The 23,178-nt window shown below is 43.1% G+C and overlaps 1 protein-coding gene and 1 pseudogene across 1 annotated transcript; both read right to left on the minus strand.

The window, feature by feature from the left end:
* Window positions 1–19,042: 19,042 nt before the first annotated feature.
* Window positions 19,043–19,705, minus strand: LOC149062987 (small subunit ribosomal RNA; annotated as a pseudogene; the record flags this gene model as incomplete).
* A 1,865-nt stretch (window positions 19,706–21,570) lies between these two features.
* LOC149062988 (uncharacterized) lies at window positions 21,571–23,055 on the minus strand. Its single transcript, XM_089215475.1, has one exon. The coding sequence runs from the start codon at window positions 23,053–23,055 to the stop codon at window positions 21,571–21,573; it is 1,485 nt and encodes a 494-aa protein (XP_089071601.1).
* Between the last annotated feature and the right edge of the window lie 123 nt (window positions 23,056–23,178).

The raw sequence follows: 23,178 nt of genomic DNA on the forward strand, positions 1-23,178 counted from the left end.
ATATAAATAAAAAGGGTATGGGGGAATATGGTGGTATATTACTGATGCTGAATAATGATGACTTGAGCCGTGGAAGGTGTGGTTGTGGCATTGCTCCGCCCGGCATCGGGCCCATGGTGGTCGCCTAGCCCATCATGTTGGTCGATGCAAACGGTGTGGATGAAACAACACGCAGACAATATTATGTCGATTCGGCCGGGTAGACGGGTATATCACGTGGTGACGTAGACAACAAAAAAAAAAAACTGTAGTGCAACTTGAGTTGGACGTCTAGTCATAAAGACGTTGGACATAAAAGTGAAAAAATGACCAGTATAGTGAGCCGCCGATGTCCAGTCGCTGGTCGGTGTTGTCTCATTGATATCGTAGCGGGGAAGATCAGGGTAGGTATATTGCGGGACTTTTACAATAGTAATATGGATAATTTATATAATTGCACTGCGGCGAGTACCCCGACGGACGTGACAGAGGCACCGACACCGGTGCGCTGTGGTGACGACGGTGAACACTGCTGCAGGTGGGGAGGTCGGGGATCATTTATTACATAACATAGTTCATAATAATAGTTGCATGCGATAGGTATAATAATAATAATGGCTCTAGTACCCAACAGGTACGCTCAATGTTAATATAATTGATAATATGAGGAAAGGTATGTTTAGGGGACTATGATAATGATATTAAGTAGTAACAAAATTCTGTGACGTTACATAACCCCCCCAACAAGTTGTTAAGGTTGTTACATAAGTCAGAACCGAAAACCACTTGTTGTAAGAGAAAGGGCAGGGAATTTTGTAGGGGGTTAGAGATGGATAATTTTAAAGGGATGTGATAATTTTAAATAGGGGTAATGTTTTGTATTAATGAGTATTATTTCAGATAATCATATAGTTTGGTCTGTTACCATACATGAAATAATAACAAAATTTTCAATTGATTAGGAGGTGGCTATCTGGGGGACCATAGACATAAAATACCCGAAGAGGGGATTTACTAATTTAAATAGGGATATAATATTATAGAGACAAACATCTCATTACAGTATACATATTAATAATATAAGTGAAAGAATGATAATAATAGGTCGCAACCATCAATGAATAATAATAATTTAGATCATGGTAAGCATTACTATGACAATAATAATAAAACTTGCACCTGAGTGTGCAGGGCACATTTTGTAATATAGAAGACCAGCACAATATAGTAAAAATGCAAGGGAGAATATGATTAGTGTAATAATAATAATAATAAAAATATAATACAATAACAATCCTACACATTAGTATACAGAACACTTTATAATAATGAAAAACCTACAACTTTTAATAATGGGAAACCTACAACTTTTACTATCCTGACTAGTCCGGGGAGTGATGATGATACCACAGAACCAAAATAAATATCCTAACGGGGAAACCTAACAGGGAAATAGGGACTCTAGATCTGTCTATGCCTTTACTGGGGTCACGACAGAAATAGGTACGACTACACTATGGGAGCTTAGTGTAGAAGGGACAAGACAAAAAAATAAAAATAAATACTATTGTGTACAGGCAAGGTGGGAAATGACCTTACACTGCATAAGTTACTCTGGACATTATTTTTACACACATGACAAGTCATGGTGGGACCTACCGGGGAATTAGGGGGGCTAACAAGAAAGTTCCTGCATGTTGTAGTGAAAGGGCGGTCAAGAGCGGAGTCTGGTGGCCCCTTTACTCCCAGAGGGAGTCGTCCCTCCAGATCATAGATATACACGACACAGTGAACCGCAGAGTGATCGACCCGGTCGCGCCTACACAAACACCTCCAGGGAAGCCAGCTTTTACACCAACCGCCCCGGACATGGGTAGACGCGAACCGCTGAGACCAGAAGGCTGCCGCACCTGATCGGTCCAAGGTCGTGTCCTCCCTGGTTCAGGATGTCACTACAACACCGGTTTTTTTACGAGAAGAGTGTCGCAGACTCTTTGCCGTGCAGAGAGTCCCTCTCTGCCAGACGGGGGTCCTACCGAGCTGGGGTGAAGGGGGGCCAACGAATTTAAAGAAAGTACTAGAGACAGAAAATAGGCGGAGTAAAAGGGGACGAGGGGGGGACAACGCGGAAAGTTACGAATTAAATGACCCGGGATGATTGTTGTACGCAATTGCGTGGAGCGAGGCTCGTACACGGTAGTGGTTCCGTGTCAGGCAGGACACACCGTGTATTGACCCCCCAATTAGGGTTTAGTCCCAGGGTACACTAATGCACTTGCATCTGTTTCGACAGACATGGTTATCTTAATTTAGGGATTATGACGTTTGGCGTTGAAAACAGAATTATACTATTGTAATAAAAAGATATATGGGTATGTATTTATTTATTGTTATTTGATGGGAGGTATATACGGTCTCAAGTGTATGATATTATGGGTACCTTGAGGAGTATCATCATCCGGATGGACTAGCTCATAGGCATTTATAGTTTTGATGCTTTTAACCTTATAGGGTCCCTCGTATAATAAAAAGAATTTTGATATTTTTTTATCGATTTTATTACTGAGTTTGTGGGTTTTGACAAGGACGAGATCATTAATCTTGAAGAAGGTGGGGATGAGATGAGATGTTTGAGATTTTTTGCGGGCTTCAGCTTTTGTTAGTTGTACTTCTTGGGCTAGGGTAAGTTGTTTATGGAAGTCGACAGGGGGGTCTTGATGTGGAAATTGTATAAATTGAGCTAAGGGATTGTATTTTGAATTTTGTAGAAATAGAGAAGAGGGAGTTTGGTGGGTAGACTCGTGTCGTACATTATTGAGGGTCCATTCAATGTATGGGACATATTGGGGCCATGTGGAATGTTTGTGATGGCAATATGTACGAAACATCCTACCTAGCTCTCTCATGACTCTTTCAGCGGGGTTTGATTGTGGATGATAAATACTAGTGTGGGAAACCTGAATATTAAATTTTTTGAGGGAGGTCTGCCAGTACTTGCTGATAAATTGTCGACCGTGGTCGGAGACAATATTTTGCGGAACTCCAAATTTTGGGAAATAGTCGGTGGTTAACCTTTTGATACAGATCTTGGCATTGGCTCGCCGGAGAGGGTATAGTTTAACAAAGCGGGAAAAATTATCAACAATAACAAAAATATAAGAGAATTGGAATATTCCCGTAGGGAGGGGACCGTAGAAGTCAACTAACAGCTTGTCGAGGGGTTTGTTGGAGAGAATGGGTTGAGTGGGACCAGCAATGCGAGTGGTCTTGGGTTTACACTTCTGACACAACTCACATGCTTGCACCACACAACGGACGGTTTTGAAGAAGGAAGGGAAGTAACAGATATTTTTTAACGAATGGGCCGTTTTAAGGGGGCCTGAGTGGGCATAATAATTGTGAAATACTATAATAATTTGTTTTACCATGTGTCTTGGTATGCATAGGGACCAGTGCTCGTCATACTTGAACTTTCGGGTAAATAGTACATTGTCTTTCAACATATAATATTTGTGCCATATTGGTAAAGAATCTGATTTCAATAAAGAAATGATTTTATATAATTTTGAGTCTTGTTGTTGTTCAACAGAAATATTTTGAAATAATGAAATAATGTCGGGGGGAATTGGTGGGGGGAGAGTATAGTGGAGGATTACAGGGGAGTCTTTGGGAGGCTGGTCATCACGACCGAGGGGGTGGCGAGAAAGAGCATCTATAGGATTTTCTTTCCCGGGGCAATGATATATTCTTAAATCGAACTCCTGGAGAGTGAGAGTCCAGCGGGTAAGACGGGTATTTTTTAATTTACAGGAGAAAAGGAAGGTAAGAGCTTTATGATCGGTGTATACATTGACGGGATGTCCTAAAATATAAATTTTAAATTTTTGGCAGGCGAACAGGATTCCTAACAGTTCCAATTCAGTCACCGTGTAGTTCCTTTCGGCACTACAAAGTGACCTACTTGCAAAAGAAAGGGTGTTGCGGTGGCCTTCACCATCAATTTGAAAAAGTTCAGCACCGAGCCCTATGTAGGATGCATCAGTCTGAATACAAAACGGGATATTGAAGTTCGGGTGGGTGAGAGAGATTTGGAGAGAGAATGCATTTTTTATCTTTTGAAAATCGAGTTTATTTTGTTCTGTGAATGTCCAGGGAGTGTCTTTACATATGAGATGAGAGAGGGGGTGTAGGAGGGAAGAGTGATTTTGTGAAAATTTACGATAGAAGTTACAGAAGCCGAAAAATGATTGGAGGTCTTTTTTATTACGGGGTTCGGGAAAATTTTGAAGGGCGTTAATTTTATCTGGATCCATTACCATACCTTTAGGGGATATGAAGTGGCCTAGAAATTTAATTTGTTGTTTCATAAAATGGCATTTTTTTAATTTTAACGTTAGACCTGCTTGAGAGATTTTGTGAAAAATCCACTCAAGAGTGTCTAAGTGACTCTCGAAAGAAGGGGAAGAAACTAGAATATCGTCAACATACGTGTGAATGTCGTTCGGAGACATACAGGGTATAGAATAATTATTCAATGCGGCCTCAAGGCCTTTGCCAAAGGCGGCATTGGATATGTTCAAACCGAACGGGACAACACAGAACTGGTAGGAACGACCATCGTATAAAAAACTTGTGTACTGTCGTACGGACTGCTCAAGGGGAATTTGCCAGTAACCTGAAGTGAAATCTAATGAAGAAAAAACTGATTTGTTATTAAATTTTGCTAGAATGTCATCAATAGGGGGAGACGCGTCTCGCGTGGGGAGTATAATTGTGTTTAACTTCCGGGCATCTAGACATAAGCGTATAGAGCCATCAGTTTTTACCACGGTAACGAGTGGGTTGTTATATGGAGCGTCAGATCGTTCGATCACCCCCCATTGAATCATTTTGTCGATTTCCTTTTGAACAGCGGGACGACGAGAAAAGGGTACAAGATAAGGCTTTATTTTATATGGGTCGTGGGGTTTGACGTTAAATTTATAAGAGAAGAATTTATGGAGTCCGGGTCTGTCTTGAAAGATGTGTTGATGTTTTTGAATAAGGGAGGTCATTAAATTTTGCTGAGAATTATTGAGGGGAATGTCATTGAGAGCGATATTTTTTTCTGTTTCAAACGGGATAGGTTGGTATATTGAGTTGGAAGGGGCTTCATGTAATGAGGGAAACTCGTCAGAGATATTGATATTTTTTAAAGAGTTAACCAGACTGTCTGGGTTGTGGTCAGCGATTAATTTAAAAGGTATATTATTTGTCACAGAGGGGAGGGAGATTTCTTTAGCATTGTAGTCTATGGTCACCCCGTTTTCAAGCAACCAATCAGTTCCTAAAATGATAGGTGTAGAAAGTTGGGGTACAACAAGAAAAATACCAAAGGTGTCATAATTGTTGATAGAGAAATTTAAATAGATTTGAGATTTAATTTTGACTGACTTGTTACTGAGAGCTGTTGTTAAGAGTATACCAGTGAGAGGGAAGAGGGGAATTTTATGTTTAGAGGGGTCTAATGTTAAATTTTGAAAAAGTTCTTCCGAGATGGCGGATACCGAAGCACCGGAATCCAGGAGAGCGTTATATGATTTATTAAAAAACTGTAGAGAAATTTCAGGGCGATAATTTGGGGAAGGTGTGACTTCATGGTTAAGATCAAGTGGGTGAGTGAGTATGCAGAGTTGAGGACTTGGTGGAAGTGACTCAGTACCCGTCCTCGCGGGCCTGGTCGAAGCTAGTTTCCCAGAGGGGGCACGGCATGGTCTGGGGGGGAGGATGGTTGAGCGTTACTATTGTTTTGATATTGTGGTCTATTGTAGTTGTTATTACGGGGGGGGTATCGATTTTGATTTTGAGGGCCGGAATGGGAGTAAGATTGTTGTTGTTGAGAATTGGGACGAGAACTATTGTTAGAATTACTATTGTTACTATGATTGTTTTGAGGGACATTGGAACGTTGAAGGTATGTGAGCTGTTTGATTAATTCGTTAGTGGTGAGAATTCGGAGTCCCCTGAGGGCTAAGGATACGTTATATGAAAAATGTGAGGTAATTTGGTCCACCATTTCCATCTGGTCGATAGGGGGTTGAAGATGACGTGCTCGACTTATCCAGTCCATGGCATGCTCAGACATAGTGGCCTCATCGCGGTGATAGTGGGGACGATATAACTCGTTACGTATTGAACGCTGTAAACTTTGAGACCAGAAATAGTCTCTGAACAGTTCTACAAAATCATTGTAATTGGTGGGGGGAGGAAGGAGGGTGTTATACCAAAGCAAAGCTTTGCCAGTAAAGTTATCACTGATAAAATTAATTTTCACTTGGTCGGAAGCATTGTGCATCAAGAAATATTGATCGACCTTATCGAGGAAATCAGCGGGGTGAGTGGGGGAAAGCTGACCGTTATACTTAGGGATGCGGTGGGGGTCTAGAGAGATAGCAGAAGTATGAGATAGATTATTGGAAAAGTTACTATTGTTTGAGAGGTTTGGCTCAGTTTGACAATTTTGAATGGCTGAGATTGAATTATTTGGAAGACTATTGTTTTTGGAAATATCAGGCAAGATTGTTGAAGAGAGAACGTTAGGAGGGGCGAGTGATTGAGTTAATCTCGGGGGTAATGAAGACTTTAGTTGAGGGGGGCATTGATATGTTGAGGATTTGGTTGAAGGAGGGGGGTTGATGGAAGTATTTTGAAGTCTATTCTCTAGGGCCGCCAGTCTTGAAGCTTGACCTTCGGTGATACAGACCCGGTCTGAAAGGGATTGGATTTGTGTGTTGATGCTACGCTGTACACTGTTTGTGTGGTTCATACTTTGAGTTAAGGTGGTGGAATGGGAATTATCGTTACTGGCTATACACTCGGCAATGTTGCCTTGTATTGCAACGAATTCAGTATGTAAATTAGTTTGCACTTGTGTCAACTTGGACGTTATATCAGCATCAACCTCATCTATGCGGGTACACAGGTCGTGAAATTTTTGATCATATTCGACAAACCGATCTGCGAAAGAGTCGAGTTGCCTATGGAACACTTGATTCATGTCATCAATCTGTCGTTGTAGGGAGGCTAAGGATGGGGGAGTCGTTTCAGATAGGGAGAGGTCGTCCTCATTGGGGTTCTCCATAGTGAGATCGAAATCAGTAGCAGGGAGTATGGGAGAGTGATAATAGCTTGACGGATTGTACCTATCAGGCGGTTTAGTCTTGCGCTGACCAGCACTATACATGTAGTGGTTAGGTTAAGAAAGAACGCAAAACGAATAAACACAGGGGTTTTTCAGCTACGGGGTGTTCACTGTAACCGAGGTAGCACAGTAGGCAGAGAAGTTACAACATGTATATAATAGTAATAAAATAGAATAGTTATAAAATAATTATAAGGGTTAAGGGGATAAGGCCTTTAATACAATACTGATAATAAAATATTCACTTCTGAGAAAAGAAAATAACAAACCAAAATATTTATAATGTTTATGAGTCACAATTCAAATAAAATAGTGAACTAAATAATAACAGGTATGGATTGCTTGAACGACATAGCAACAAAACAAGAAGAATTCTTAAATAATATACTAAGGGGACGTACACCTGTACTAATGATACTTTAATTATAGAAAATTTATTAATGACAGAATAACAAACTGGTCCAAGTACTAAGGTAGTACCATACAGTGAGCAACTCCGGCACCAATAAGAGAAGAAACACAAAATAAATTAATAATAATAATAATAGGTTCAACTGTACCGTTGGATGTGTATGGCACCACGTGCGAGTGGGATAACTTAAGTTAAGGATATTACAAGAAGCGTAGTAACACCGTATTGAATATTAATGAAATTTAACCTAATAAATAATAATAGTATATAATACTATATCAGATAATATTGTAAGTGTGAACCAAAGTCACAAGAATATTTTAATTTGCTTTGGGATATAATAATAGTGGGACCCTAGTCGGGGCGAAGCTACCGGGCTAACCAACTTCTTATACAGCATCTCAGTTATCAGTGAGGATATAATAATTTTAAAATAATAAGGGGAATTATTTAGATAATGGTTGGGAGAACCTACTTATGTTATCTAAAGGGGAATATATTGTTTATTAACCTTGTATAAAGACTAATCATAGTAATATTTTAATTGAATTTAGGGAGAGCATTATAATAATATAAACCTGGGCGTTAAGGGGACATTGTATTAAATATTTACTAATGGTAAGGTATATGGAAAAACAAAATTTTAATTATTGTTGTAGTGAACATTGTTCTGATACTTTTGTGGATAAATAAAATAGTAATTTCATTTTTTTTTTTTTTTTAAATAATTTTATTATATGATAATAATTTGTTTTAACCACCAAGGCATACATGTGTTCTAAAGGAACATAATATAATAATAAAATTAACTTTTGCCATGAGACAGAAAGAATATAGTAATCCGCAGATTTACAATATAGTATAATAATAAAATTAATCTTTGTCATGAGACATAAGAAATGTAATAATCCGTAGACTTAAAACATAATAGAATAATAATATAATTGACCATGTGGTCTTGGGGAAAGTGTGTAAATTATCGCAGCCTTATCATGTATAAAAAGTTCCCAACTATGTTATGTGGGGGAGGAATACGGGTCTAGGGAAACTATCAAGGGGGGTCATACAAGGGGAAAAATATTATAACTATACCAAAAGGGAAAGAGACGGGTCACCAGCAGTGTTCGGTCGTCCAGTCGCCGCAGCTGTCAGCATATACCGCCACTGTCAAAGCGCCGCTGCCGCTTCCAATCCGGCACACACACCAGCAGGAACAATTTCTGAAATGATTAATTGGATAATAAACATTGTCATGGGGGGGGAACTTAAGAATAATAATAAGTTAATATTTACCTTGGTAGTATAACATTTTTTTTTTTTTTTTTTTTTTTTACAAAATATATCAATATAACAGTATTTTTTTTTTTTTTTTTTTTTTTTTTTTTACCAAAAGTAAATAATTAATAACATGACTATCATTAAGTTAACAACATAATAAAATATCTCTCTAGGAGACTAATATAGTCACGTTTTGAATAAAATATAAAAAAAACTTTGAGAGGTTTGGGGAGTAATAATAATAAGGATTTTAGGAGATTTAATTAAAATGTGTTTGTGTCACAGAAGAATAATAGTATTTTAAGATGAAAGTGGATAAGAAATGTTGCCATGCCATGTGCTTGTCATAAGGGAATTTTTTTTTTTTTTTTTTTTTTTTTTTTTTTTTTTTTTTATACATGTTTTATATACTGATATTGCCATTTTTATTATAGAAATTTATATTTTAATAATTTTAAGTGATAATTTTATTAAGGGACAGAGAGAGAAAGAAAAAAAAAAATATTTATTAGTTATATAGGGAGTTGTCCTGTCACGGTCGCCATATGTGAGATTCTGGTAGTTTTCGAGGCTACCAAAATCCACCCACGACCGAAGGGGAACACTTCGGGCGTGACCTATGAGCCGCACCGCGTGATGACCCCAGGGGCCAAGTCGGTGGAACTCATAGGCTTTGAACACGCATTGGCGAATGAACGCCAAAGATTTATTAAAAGGGGAAATAAACAAAAAAAAATAGAACATTAATAAATAATAAGACTACAGAATATTAGGGTAATAATAATAGAGATTTTTTAATAAACATGATGGTAATACTATGGGAGTACAGAATTATAATAATATGTGGCTCCCGCACACAATAACACAGTAGTTGATCGTTAATATTTTAAATAACAATTTTGTTGACACATGGCAATTACGGGAATATTTCTAATAGGGAAAAGAATAATTTGGCGCACACGACAAGTGCGTATAAAGGATTAATAAGTGCAAATGTAGGTCGGCCCACGAGGTCCGCCGACACCTAGGGTGCTTTTAATATATATATAATGTTCGTAATAAAAATAATCTGACGACCGTAGGGTTACCGCCTACATTGCGGAAGGTTGGAATAATAGGAAGGACATGGCGCCATGCGCGGTATTATAAAACAATATAATAATAATATAAATAAAAAGGGTATGGGGGAATATGGTGGTATATTACTGATGCTGAATAATGATGACTTGAGCCGTGGAAGGTGTGGTTGTGGCATTGCTCCGCCCGGCATCGGGCCCATGGTGGTCGCCTAGCCCATCATGTTGGTCGATGCAAACGGTGTGGATGAAACAACACGCAGACAATATTATGTCGATTCGGCCGGGTAGACGGGTATATCACGTGGTGACGTAGACAACAAAAAAAAAAAACTGTAGTGCAACTTGAGTTGGACGTCTAGTCATAAAGACGTTGGACATAAAAGTGAAAAAATGACCAGTATAGTGAGCCGCCGATGTCCAGTCGCTGGTCGGTGTTGTCTCATTGATATCGTAGCGGGGAAGATCAGGGTAGGTATATTGCGGGACTTTTACAATAGTAATATGGATAATTTATATAATTGCACTGCGGCGAGTACCCCGACGGACGTGACAGAGGCACCGACACCGGTGCGCTGTGGTGACGACGGTGAACACTGCTGCAGGTGGGGAGGTCGGGGATCATTTATTACATAACATAGTTCATAATAATAGTTGCATGCGATAGGTATAATAATAATAATGGCTCTAGTACCCAACAGGTACGCTCAATGTTAATATAATTGATAATATGAGGAAAGGTATGTTTAGGGGACTATGATAATGATATTAAGTAGTAACAAAATTCTGTGACGTTACACACTGCACCGCGGCGCATGTGCCGACCGGTAATCAAATCATCATTATTATTGTAAATTGTCGTTATTGCCCTATCATTATTTGATATTTATTGTTTATTATTATTTTGAGTTGCGCCCGGGAAAAGACGTTTTCCTGGCCAACATATGCACATTTTTCGTGCCTTATAATATATTATTGTCATTTATATACGACGTGCTATTATTTATATTTATTGGTCACCTATCCCGTCCAAAGTCGAACACCATTTTCCTTTATTCTAGTGGCTGCCCAGCCAAATGCTGAGTGAATAGCTGGCAGTCCAAACAAATATAAAAATATAAAATATTATAATATAAAAAAAAAAAAAAATAATAATATTGTTGAGGACAAACGCAGCGAATGTGTTAATGAGTTGTTGTCCGAAACCGATAAAATATTAAATTAATACGAGCAAAAAAATATACCTAGATGTTTGTCCAAAATGGAAAATGTAGCCATGTCGTCGGCCACTGACAAAATTAGGAATTTTCGTCTTCTTGCCATTTGTAATTTTAAACGTGTGCACTGTAAGCCTTTGTAAAGAGAATTGAAGTCCACTGAGTAACATTGCGATTAACGACGGTGACGGCGGCGACTCGATGACATAGCGGGTGGTAAGGGGGGTTAAAAGATATGATGGTGGTGGTCGTATGACTTCATTCGCATTAACCATATTATATCTACTGGGTTTTTTCTTGTATCGACCGGTAGGATTACTAAAAATAATTACCCGCTATCGTCGATCGCATGAATCACAAGGTGGCCCTTCGTCAAATAGGTGATTTTTTTATAACATTTTTTTCAGTCTTACCCCCTAATTTGGTTCCAATATATATAAAAATTATACTTACAAAATTTCATGTCGATAGGTTAAGTTTAACCCTGACACGGCGATGCTGGTGTTGAGGTGGTGAAGCGTCGGCCGGTCAGGTGTGGTAAGGTAATAGTGGTGTAGTGAGGGAACACCCAAGAACTTAACACTGACGGTACGGTGAAATGTGGCTAGGCCACGTTTATTCGCTAAGCAATTGGATGAACAAAAAGAAAATGAAATAACACTAAGTGTCGTTGTCAGCGCGCACGAGTCGGTGTGTCGTATTGATCGTCCGTTTTTCGGTTGTCGGTACGACGGTCGGTGAACGAGTTCACGATCGGCGGCGGCCGGTACTCGTCCGGCGTGACTTGTCTTGGCGTCCCGCCTAGCCTTTGCGGCGTGGAGGGAGAGTTGACGGTGCCGCGTCGTTGTCACCCGTGGTGATGGTTGATTAAGTCGTAGACCGGTCGCAACGGTACCTGTACTTTGTACTGGCTGCCGCTGCGTACCGTGTCAACCCGTGCCCCTGAGTCCTTAAAATTCGAAAGCACGATTTTATTCAAATAACCACGTTTTTTTTAAATGTTTTATTTATATCTCGTTTCAACTCGTTCATATATAAATATGTGTAGGACATTATTTATAGTAAATTAAATTTTCTATAATTCTTGTTCTATATAGTTTTTTGATTATCATCATATTTTTATATATAATTAATTATGAAACATACAAGTTTATAAAATGTATAAAACGATATTTAATAATGTGACAATATTTCACAAGATTACAAAATATCTAACATCATTATATTATTACATTTGTAACTGATTGAATTTTTTATCTAAGATAAGGAAACAGCATTTTAATTATTTGATTTGATTATCTTTTAATATTTTAATGATTCGAAACAGTTTTAAAAATAGACGACTCTATACAACTGATAGTAAATACTAACTTATTTGTTTTTAATCTGACGATCGTTTAGTATACTGCGGACCACGATAGATAGCAAAACAAAATATTGTACATATTTTTTCATCATGGCTTCAACATCTACTTCAAATATTATTCTTCGTGAGCAAGATAAAATTTTTTTAATTGGTAGTACTTGCAACCAAATTATTGGTAGTAAATTACCGTCAAAAAGACAGGCGTTACGTGTACTTTTTTTTAATATGCGTAAAGTAAAACTCAACTTACACGAAAGTGCAAAACTTGTTATCCAAGAAATAGTTGTATTTTGGAAAAAGCTCGCATTCCAATAAGACAAGAATACAATAACATTAAGAAGCTGGAATCATTATACGAAGAATGGAGAACTTTACAAAAACATGCAACGAGAAAAACCGAAATAAATAAGATAAAACAAGAATGTTTTGTGAATGAGATAGATGACCTTTTTGATATTGCACATATGAATGCATGAATGTGGGTCAAGGAGGCCCACTGTTGTTGCGGTTTTCACCGGGTGGTTACCCGATTCCTACCAACACAAAGGTGTCCGATCGTGTGTTAAAGGTTTGCCAGTTGGCGTGAGTCCCCCGGAGGACCCGCGTGAACAGACCAGCCAGAAGACCACTGCTCAACCCAAGCGATTTGAGTTCACGAAAGCTTTCGGGGACCCAGGCGCCACGCCATGTCAGGGTGGCAGCGACCGTTTGTACGTCGGTCGATAGGTGTCGGGCGCGGATCGCGGCCTTTAGATCCGCCCGTTCCGCATATTTGCGGACCTTATTAGTGTGCCATACTTCAGGTCCTACGCCAGAGACGACTTGTACATCGCATATAACGGAGACACGGCCTCTTACCTCGTCGCTAATCGTTGCGACGATATCCGGCTTCATGTTACCGCCATGCAGCTTATAAAGGTGTTCACATTCAACTTCATACCTCTTATCACGCAGACCACCTGTAATGCGTTTTACAAGGCAGTCGTGTCGCAATATGCGTCCCTCATGCGTGCGCGGGCATGACTGTGAGATATGGGCAAGCGTCTCCGCCGTGGCTCCACAAGCCCGACAGTTAATCGGACCAGCTTTTCCCCGGTTTACCCGCCTGCGAGTCAGCAATGCATTTATCCTTATCCGGTTGTAGACTTTGAAGTCCGATGACGGTATGCCATTCGGCCTTCGAAACCACGACACGGATGCCGGCTCCTCAGAACATAGCTTCAGTTCTGAGCCATCCACGCTCGCATATAAGTTCTGCATATGACTCCGCTTGGAACAGTGAGCCTCGAGGGCCCGATGAGAGCGAGCGAGAGCTTTTGGCCCGAACAGCCGAAAAGCTTCGCGAACCGCCGGGACCCCTGAGTTTCCAAGACGAGTGAGTCTTTTAATGCGATTTCTAAGTACAAAGCGAACGAAATCCGGAACACCCAAGCCCCCCGCCGATGCTGGCGAGTGAATGTACGCGTCTGGGCACGAAACGGGTAAGTCGAGCCAGCGCTTTACGGCGCGACGTGTCTCGTAAGAGAGAGACCGTAGCTTATGTACAGAGATTACTGAAAACGTCAGCCCATGAATGAACTTCGGTATCAGATAGTCCCTCCTAACGTCGCTTCGTGGACAAATGCCCCGCGAACACTGCCCGCTCACCTGGATTATTGTCTCCGAACTTTGGTACTTACTGCGAATGTATTCGACAAAGTGCGGGTCAAGACCCACGCCTTGCATCGCAGACGTTATGGACGAATGAGACACTGTATCAAACGCCTTCGATAAATCAAGGGACGCTAAACACAGGCCTTTCCGGGACGAGCGAGAATCCTTCAGCACCGTTTCGAGGAGGAAAAGATTTTCCGCCACGCCGTCGGCGCGTCTGAAAGCCCGCTACCTGGAGTCCACCAGAGACAGGTTGAGCCTACTCTGGCAATCCCGAAGTCAATTGACCGACTCATGGGTCCTCTATCCTAAGTTCAATTCTGTGGCTCGTAAGTCAGGCAAGGATTTTCTTTGCAGTTTTGTCTCACTGTCGAGGACATGTGGCATTTTTTCGTTCTGTTGCGTAAGTCTCACGGGTACATATTTTTTTTTTGATCAACGTTTGTCTCGCCGCCATGGACCGTACTTGAATTTTTTCGTAATAACTGATTTCTGACTCACGGGGACAATTTTTCGGGAAAAATTTTGAAACATCTTTTGCGGATACGTACGGTACTTGATTTTTTTTGTCAATTATATGTGTCCGACTCACGGTGACAATACGGGAGAAAATGCGAGGTTGAAGGTCAGAATTTATTTTACAACCATGCGGTCTTTTGGGTTGTTTAGTTCACATTCTGTGCAATAGGAAATACACATATTTTTTAAATTTTTAAGTAAAAAAAAAAACAAGTATTTTAATGTAGTTGAAATTTAATATAAAAAATACATCGATAATCTCCCGGGGACACGGTCGGGGAACTACGGGATTGAAGGGTTTCAAATCGATTTTTACGATCGCCGTCTTCGGGTTTGACTTCGGCCAGTCTCGAGGCATCGGATTCCATCGTCGCATACACGGAAATCGAATATTTGATTTACAGACCTATACCGCGCACCATACCATAACATACCGTTACATGATTACGTAACGTTAAAATTGTTGCCGGCAAGCCGAGCCGATCGCCCGCGACCGAGACCCGTGTCCGTTTCACGGGGACAAAATTCGGGGAAGTAACGGGTTGAAGGCGGCATTTAGATTTATTCGTTCGCCGTTTGCTGGTTAGACTTTTTTACACCACATTCTATCGTAGGTTAGGTTAGGTTAGGACATTGGACATACGTGCGACGGTGCTTTCGTCCTTCCCCGGGCACATTTCTTGGGCGACGTGTAGGTCGTCGGGTGTGATCACCGTTGGCCGTGGTGCGCGGTATAGGTCTGTAAATCAAATATTCGATTTCCGTGTATGCGAAGATGGAATCCGATGCCTCGAGACTTGCCGAAGTCAACCACGAAGACGGCGATCGTAAAAATCGATTTGAAACACTTCAATCCCTCGAATTCCCCGACCGTGTCCCCGTGAGATTATCGATGTATTTTTTATATCAACTCGCTTGCCGATCGTCCCGAAATTTCGATATGTTGTAGAACATCGAAAATAAATCATAAACGCAACTCGGGTGCTAAGCGATACGACCGGTATTTCTCGACTTATTGAAGACGGGAAAAGTTCACAAAACGTAAACGGATATTCGTGAGGACTAGGTAGTAGGTACGTATCCTTACACTGTATTTTGAATTTCACAGTGTACACTTCAATTCTCTACTTCCCCGATATATTGTCCCCGTGTGTAAGACATTCCCGAGATTGAAGTCACACCTGTTGATTCTAAAATTACTTATCTCCAGATTGATTACGTAATGTTAAAATTGTTGCCGGCAAGCCGAGCCGATCGCCCGCGACCGAGACCCGTGTCCGTTTCACGGGGACAAAATTCGGGGAAGTAATGGGTTGAAGGCGGCATTTAGATTTATTCGTTCGCCGTTTGCTGGGTTGATTTTTTTACACCACATTCTAGCGGTACATCACGAATTAAGGTGTCGAACATTGGAAATACGTGCGACGGTGCTGTCGTCCTTCCCCGGGCACATTTCTCGGGCGACGGGTAGGTCGTCGGGTGTGATCACCGTCGGCCGCGGTGCGCGGTATAGGTCGGTTAATCAAATATTCGATCTCCATGTATGCGACGATGGTATCCGATGCCTCGAGACTTTCCGAAGTTTATCTTATATAAGACGGCGATCGTAAAATTCGATTTGAAACCCTTCAATCCCGCGAATTCCCCGACCGTGTCCCCGTGAGATTATCGATGTATTTTTTATATCAACTCGTCGGTACGTATCCTTACGCTGTATTTTGAATTTCAAAAGCTTATGCTTGTATACAAGGTTCAGCTTCTGTTTTATTACTTTTATACGGTTGACGGTGGAGGGGCATGGGACGTTTTCCTTGTTTTTTTTTTAAAAACGGGTCCTCGTAGCAATATGTCGACAGTGCAAGGTCGAAAACGACACTCAGATTTTTTAAATAGTTTATAGAAGTGGCCACCGTTTGCCCAAGCTCTTCCCGTCTTTAAAAACCAAAAAAAAATGTAATGTTTTTTATTTTACACAACTACGCAACAATACCAAAAGTGTTCTACTCACTTGTCTAAAAATTCAACGAATGGTTCGACACTGGTCCCGAGCAAGCCGGACCAGTGTCCCGCTGTTTTATTTGTTGACGCCAACCAGGTGTCAACGTAATATAATATTTTCGACACGTTGGCAATACAATTTTTTACAGCAGCAGAGTCTCTGCCATGACTCAGCTGTAGGCTCTCCACGGCAGCCCCCGAGGGCCCCTCTCGAGTATTTGCTACTACCACCAAGATCTGCACCGACGGCGGCTCCAGGCGGTCTCGCGACCTGCCCTTCGACGCACACCGCCGCGCCATCCTACTCGTCGGGGCTTGCCGGGACCGGCCGCCGCGAGCGACGACCGGCCCCACTGTGCCGCCGACGGCCGAGTATAGGCACGACGCTCCAGCGCCATCCATTTTCAGAGCTAGTTGCTTCGGCAGGTGAGTTGTTACACACTCCTTAGCGGATTCCGACTTCCATGGCCACCGTCCTGCTGTCATCAGCAACCAACGCCTTTCATGGTCTCTGAATACGCGTCGATTTCGGCGCCTTAACTCGGCGTTCGGTTCATCCCGCAGCGCCAGTTCTGCTTACCAAAAATGGCCCACTAAGCGCCTAGGGTTCCGTCGCCGGCTTCGCACGCGGTTCACGCGGTGTACCAGGTAAAGCCGGCGATCTCACCCATTTATAGTTTGAGAATAGGTTGAGGTCGTTTCGGCCCCAATGTCCTCTAATCATTCGCTTTACCGTATGAGACATCCTCCGTGTTACGAGCGGGTTGTTACCGCGCCGTACAGCGCGGAGTCCCACCGGCGTCCGTACGCCCGCGAACGGGCGGGACACATCGGCGCCAGCAATCCTGAGGGAAACTTCGGATGGAACCAGCTACTAGATGGTTCGATTAGTCTTTCGCCCCTATACCCAGCTCAGACGATCGATTTGCACGTCAGAATCGCTGCGGACCTCCATCAGGGTTAACGCGGGAAAGCGCTCGGGAAAACCCGCTGTTTTATTTGTTGACGCCAACCAGGTGTCAACGTAATATAATATTTTCGACACGTTGGCAATACAATTTTTTACAGCAGCAGAGTCTCTGCCATGACTCAGCTGTAGGCTTTTCAAATGGTATGCTATTAGAGGATAGTCCTGTGGCAGCTGTTCCTGGTAACAACATTCTTCTAGAGCTTTACGGAACTGCTTACATGGCCTAAGGTAAGAAAGTTTTAATAAACGAACGATAACTTCTGACTAACTTTATCAGTCATCCAAATAATACTTACGTTCTCTCTTCATATTCATCACTGTCCCAATGTGTTTTGCAATGATGTGGCAAATAATTATTTCTTCTTTTTTGAAAGATTTTTAAAATATTTTTCCCCCTAAACACTACGCAGTGCAATAAGATCCCTATCTGATCACACAGGCTATTAGTTGGGGTATATCGGAGCGTATGTACACCGTCAGAAATGACCGTGCGTACGCATGTTTTAGTTCTTGCCGCACACTCAACGTTTCCGCTCGGGCATTTAGCGTTTTTTTTCGGATTTTTAAGCGTTTTATTATTGTTCAGCACTTCTTTATCTACTTTATGGCTTTTTAAAATTTATTTTTAAAGCGTTTATTAGGTTTGTTTTTAATCGTTGTACGGGCGGCCGTATTAGCGCATATTCATGCCGATCAGTTTTAAAACGTTTCCGCTCGGGCATTTTACGTTTTTTATCGGATTTTTAAGCGTTTTATTATTGTTCAGCACTTCTTTATCTACTTTTTGGCGTTTTTAAACTTATTTTTAAATCGTTTATTAAGTTTGTTTTAAATCGTAGTACGGGCGGCCGTATTAGCGCATATTCATTCCGATCGCATTTAAAACGTTTTCGCTCGGGCATTTGGCGTTTTTCTTCGGATTTTTAAGCGTTTTATTATTGTTAATTACCTCTACACCTACGGTATGGCGATTTTAAATAATTTTTTTAAAATCATGTTCTTAAGCGAATTACGGGTGGCGCGTAATTATCCCGTGTGCCTTTAAAACGTCTTCGCTCGGGCATTTAACGTTTTTTTTATTTATAAGCAACTCTTTATCTAATGTATGGCGTTTTTAAATTAATTTTTTAAGCGTGCTTTAAGTGTTTTAATTTATCGTATGAAGACCCGTCCGTATTAGCGTGTATTCAGGCCGAATATCGTACGGTTACCGCATGATGCCAGTTACTCGGACTTGCTGCGGTAGTCACACCCTCATCACATACCAATTATACAGTTATCCCTAAAAACGTATTCACAGGATAGCAGACAGGCTAACCTAACCTAGCCTTCACAGGAGCGCGGCACCGCCCAGACACAGATCCGACTACGAGCTTTTTAACCGCAACAACTTTAATATACGCTATTGGAGCTGGAATTACCGCGGCTGCTGGCACCAGACTTGCCCTCCAATTGATCCTCGTTTAAAGGTTTTAAAGTGTTCTCATTCCGATTACGGGGCCTCGGATGAGTCCCGTATCGTTATTTTTCGTCACTACCTCCCCGTTCCGGGAGTGGGTAATTTGCGCGCCTGCTGCCTTCCTTGGATGTGGTAGCCGTTTCTCAGGCTCCCTCTCCGGAATCGAACCCTGATTCCCCGTTACCCGTTACCACCACGGTAGGCATGGAACCTACCGTCGACAGTTGATAAGGCAGACATTTGAAAGATGCGTCGCCGGTACGGAGACCGTGCGATCAGCTCGAAGTTATTCAGAGTCACCAGGTCTTTGCGCGGGCCGCGATCGGGACGCGCACGAAGCGCGCCGCGACGGGCCGGTTTTGATCTAATAAAAGCGTTCCTCCCGCGCGCGACGCCCTAGAGCGCCGCGACGGTCGGAACTCTGTCGGCATGTATTAGCTCTAGAATTACCACAGTTATCCAAGTAACTTGGGTACGATCTAAGGAACCACAACTGATTTAATGAGCCTTTCGCGGTTTCACCTTAATGCGGCTTGCACTGAGACATGCATGGCTTAATCTTTGAGACAAGCATATGACTACTGGCAGGATCAACCAGGGATCTCGGGTTTACTGCAACCGCGCCCCGCGACCGCCACGCGCGTGGCGGCCTGGGACGCGTGCGTCCGAGCGCCGGTCCGACGCCCCGCGGAAGGGGGCGGCGAGCTGACGCCGAGGGCGATCGCGTGGCCGGGACCGCTGTGGGTTACGGCCGCGCGACCGACCGCGGTTCAACAACAACAAAATGTGTGTGTGTGTGGTGTGGTCGGCACACGGAGTGCGACACGTTGACGAGACGGACCGGGTGACGGTCGACCGCCGGGTTCGGGTGACGGTGTGTGCACGGGTCCCCGGCGAGCGTACCGAGACCGGCTCTCGCCCGATTCGTAACGGCCCCCAGCCGAGATCGAGGGGGAAGCCGGGACGCGACGCGAAGTCCGCCGTCCCGTGGCTTCGCCCCGGCGACCGCCGGGCGCGGCGACGATGGCCAGCCGCGGCGGGAATGTTCTGGCGTCGAGTGTATAGGTATAACTATCAAGCTGGCCCTTCGCCATGCCTCGGGGAATAGTCCCTCTGTTATGCATGATCTGAAAAGGTTCGTGATTTCATCACTTAGGACTGGCCAGGCCTTCCTGAGCATTGCTGCCGTAATTCCATCCTGTCCTGGTGCCTTATGTGGCCTCATACGCCAAATGGCTGTCTTTACTCTACCCGTCTCTAGCTCGAGGAGATACTCATCTAGAGGGCCTTCTCTGCACGACTTTCTTGGCTCGTTTTCCCTAGGGAAGAACGTTCCAAGTAGCAGTTTAGCTGTCTCATCTAGTGTACTGGTTTCGGTGCCATCTTCCCGTCTCATAGTGACTGGGACCTGTTGTGGTCGAGAGCCCTTCTTAGCCCAGCTAAAGGCTTTACCCCATGTCTTCGCCTTTCTTATCTCAGTGAGGTATTCGTTTTTCAAAGTGTTATATGCTGGTTTATCCCTGATATGTAAGCCTATTCTTCGATTTCGGTCTAGGGCCCTCTTTAGGTCCATCAGTCTGTGAGTCCACCAGGGCTGCTTGCCTAGTCTGCGCCTGTTGTTGGACTTGTGCGGTATCGATTTTATGGCTGCTTTACGTATGACCTCTACAATAGAATTTGCGTGCTCGTTGATGGTAGTCGCAGTAATGTCCTTTTTGTACGTTAATAGGCTTTTTACATATTTGTCCCAATCCGCCTTGCGGTCATTAAAGTATTTCCTTGGGGAACTGAGACACCGGGTGCTCAACATTGATATTGAGTATGTTATGGTGTTATGGTCGCTATCAGTCGTGTCATGTACATTCCAGTCTTGCACCCTACCTGCCAACTGCGCTGTCATCATCGTTATATCTATGTTTGAGGCGCCCATGCCCTCCCGTTCATAGGTATGGATTGAGTTTGGTCTGTATGCCAGTATGAGGTCGAAGTCCTCTATCAGACCCTCGGTGCATCGTCCCCTTTCATTGGTATCCGGACAGTGCCATAGCCCAGAATGACCATTAACATCTGCACCTATAATCGTCCTAGGTTCTAGCTCCAGCACATGTCTTAGCTTCTCGATGAAGCTGGGTGTCGGCATGTTGTATTTAAAATATGCCGACACCACAGTAATTGCATTAGTATCGTCCGCTTTGCTCAATCTAGCTGTGGCCACGTATTGGCTAGTATGGCGGGATAGGCTTATCGTGCGGATCTCTTCATCGATGATGATGATTGCTGCGCCAGCCTGGGCATGTCCTAACACGCACTTCTGGTCCTCAAATCCGTAGACCTGGTTGCCCTGCACTAAAGGGTCTTGCAATAGCGCCACGTCTATGCAGTTCTTCTTGCAAAGGTCTCTGAGCTGTAGAGAGGCAATTTTGCTTTTATTAACATTTAGCTGGACAAATTTTATGTTTCGGTTCATTGGTTACCAATAAAGTCCGTCCTCCTGAGTAGAGTCTGCACGGCTCTGCTCCTTGCCTGGCAGGACGAGCTGGTCGACATATGATCCTTGTTGCAGTTAGCACATTTTATGTTTCCCTTATTTGTGCACTCACGGCTATCATGCTCGCCCGCACAGTACCGACACGCTGGCTTAGGTTGCTCGCATCTTGGAGCAGTGTGGCCAAACCTCTGGCAGTTGTAACACTGTACAGTGCCTTTATATATCTTGATCCTGCATCTTGTCATCCCAAGGAAGACTGACTTATTCTCCAGTTTGGGTAATATAGACGCGGGGGTCTCAATTACCCAATGGGTGGTGTTACCCCCTTTAGGGCCCAACTTATGTCTGACACACATAGCGTCAATATCATCCTGAACAAGTCCGAGTTCAGGGTTCTGCAACAGAAGCCCCTCAGCAATATCGCCCTCGCTGATATCGCTATCAACATCGTAGATTACGATTCGGGGCACTCTTGGCCCTACCGCTTTGAGGTTTGGTACCTCTTTTAGCACCTCGAACGTATTATTATCATCCGGTATGATTATCATTTTATTGCCTTGGATAATCGTTTTGGCCCTCGGGTTTCTAATTTTGTTTTTGACTGTGCTCCACAAGTTGGACTTGATGTCTGCCAGAGACCCACCCTCTGGGACTTCAGTCACAAAGCGTGTCCCTGACTTTGCTTTCCGACATTTTGTTAGCATGTCCTTTGTACTGCTTTTATTGCTCTTAGCCTTCGCCTTGGCTTTCTGGGCATAAGATTCAGTCTTTTTCTCTGTTACCACCTGAGGCGTGGGAGTATGTACGCAGTCCATGCTGTTTTTACTGTTTTCTAACTTATCCCTAAGCTCCTTGTTCTCCCTTTTAAGGGTCTCGATCTCTGCGTTCTTCGCAGACAGGGAGTTTGTAAAATTTGTTAAGTACCCGCTCATCTCGCTTGCGCTAAATTGGGTGATGCCCTGGAGGCGGCTGTTCTCCACGCACAGATCTGAATATATGTTCCTGATAGCCGTAGCATGCTCCAGGAAGCCTTCAGCCGCAGCAACCGTCAGCTTTTTAGCCCTCTCTTGGATGACTGTCTGCTCGATCCACCCAATGTGTTCGTTTAGGGTTCTGAGAGCTCCCTTGCTACTCGTCGTGGGGACAGTTTTCTTTTTGGCCGTTGTTGCACCCAACGGGCTTGGCGGGCCGCGTTTAGCTGAACTGCTCTCGCCAGTAGCCATAGCTCCACTTGTATCCATGCCTCTGTCCGGGTTGGTGTCACCACCTCCCCTGAGTCTTAATACATCCGTAACCATTTTCTCTCTATCCATAATCCAGTCCTTGTTCGATTGCGCATTACCGAGTGCATGATGATGACGACCATCGGGACGAGCACTACTCCCGACAGCCGGTTCCTGGGGTCCGATCCTCCCAGTAGGAGGCACCCAAGACGGTTTACGTTTATTGGTGTATTTCATTTTTAGTTTTGTTAAGAGGGGCTGCCTCAGGTAGCCCTACACCCTCTGGCTGACGTCGGGCTAGTCGTCAGTTGCATTTTTCCGATTGCCTACGGGTTAGTACGGTCCGGGGTCGGCCTGCCC

The sequence above is a fragment of the Diuraphis noxia genome, unplaced genomic scaffold, assembly GCF_037042655.1.
Source record: "Diuraphis noxia isolate RWA-SAM2 unplaced genomic scaffold, SU_Dnox_SAM2 contig0001, whole genome shotgun sequence".
Lineage (NCBI taxonomy): Eukaryota > Metazoa > Arthropoda > Insecta > Hemiptera > Aphididae > Diuraphis > Diuraphis noxia.

What these genes read in the sequence shown, in the direction of transcription:
- LOC149062988 (XM_089215475.1), bottom strand. Translation starts at nt 23,055, where the DNA reads ATGAAATACACCAATAAACGTAAACCGTCTTGGGTGCCTCCTACTGGG.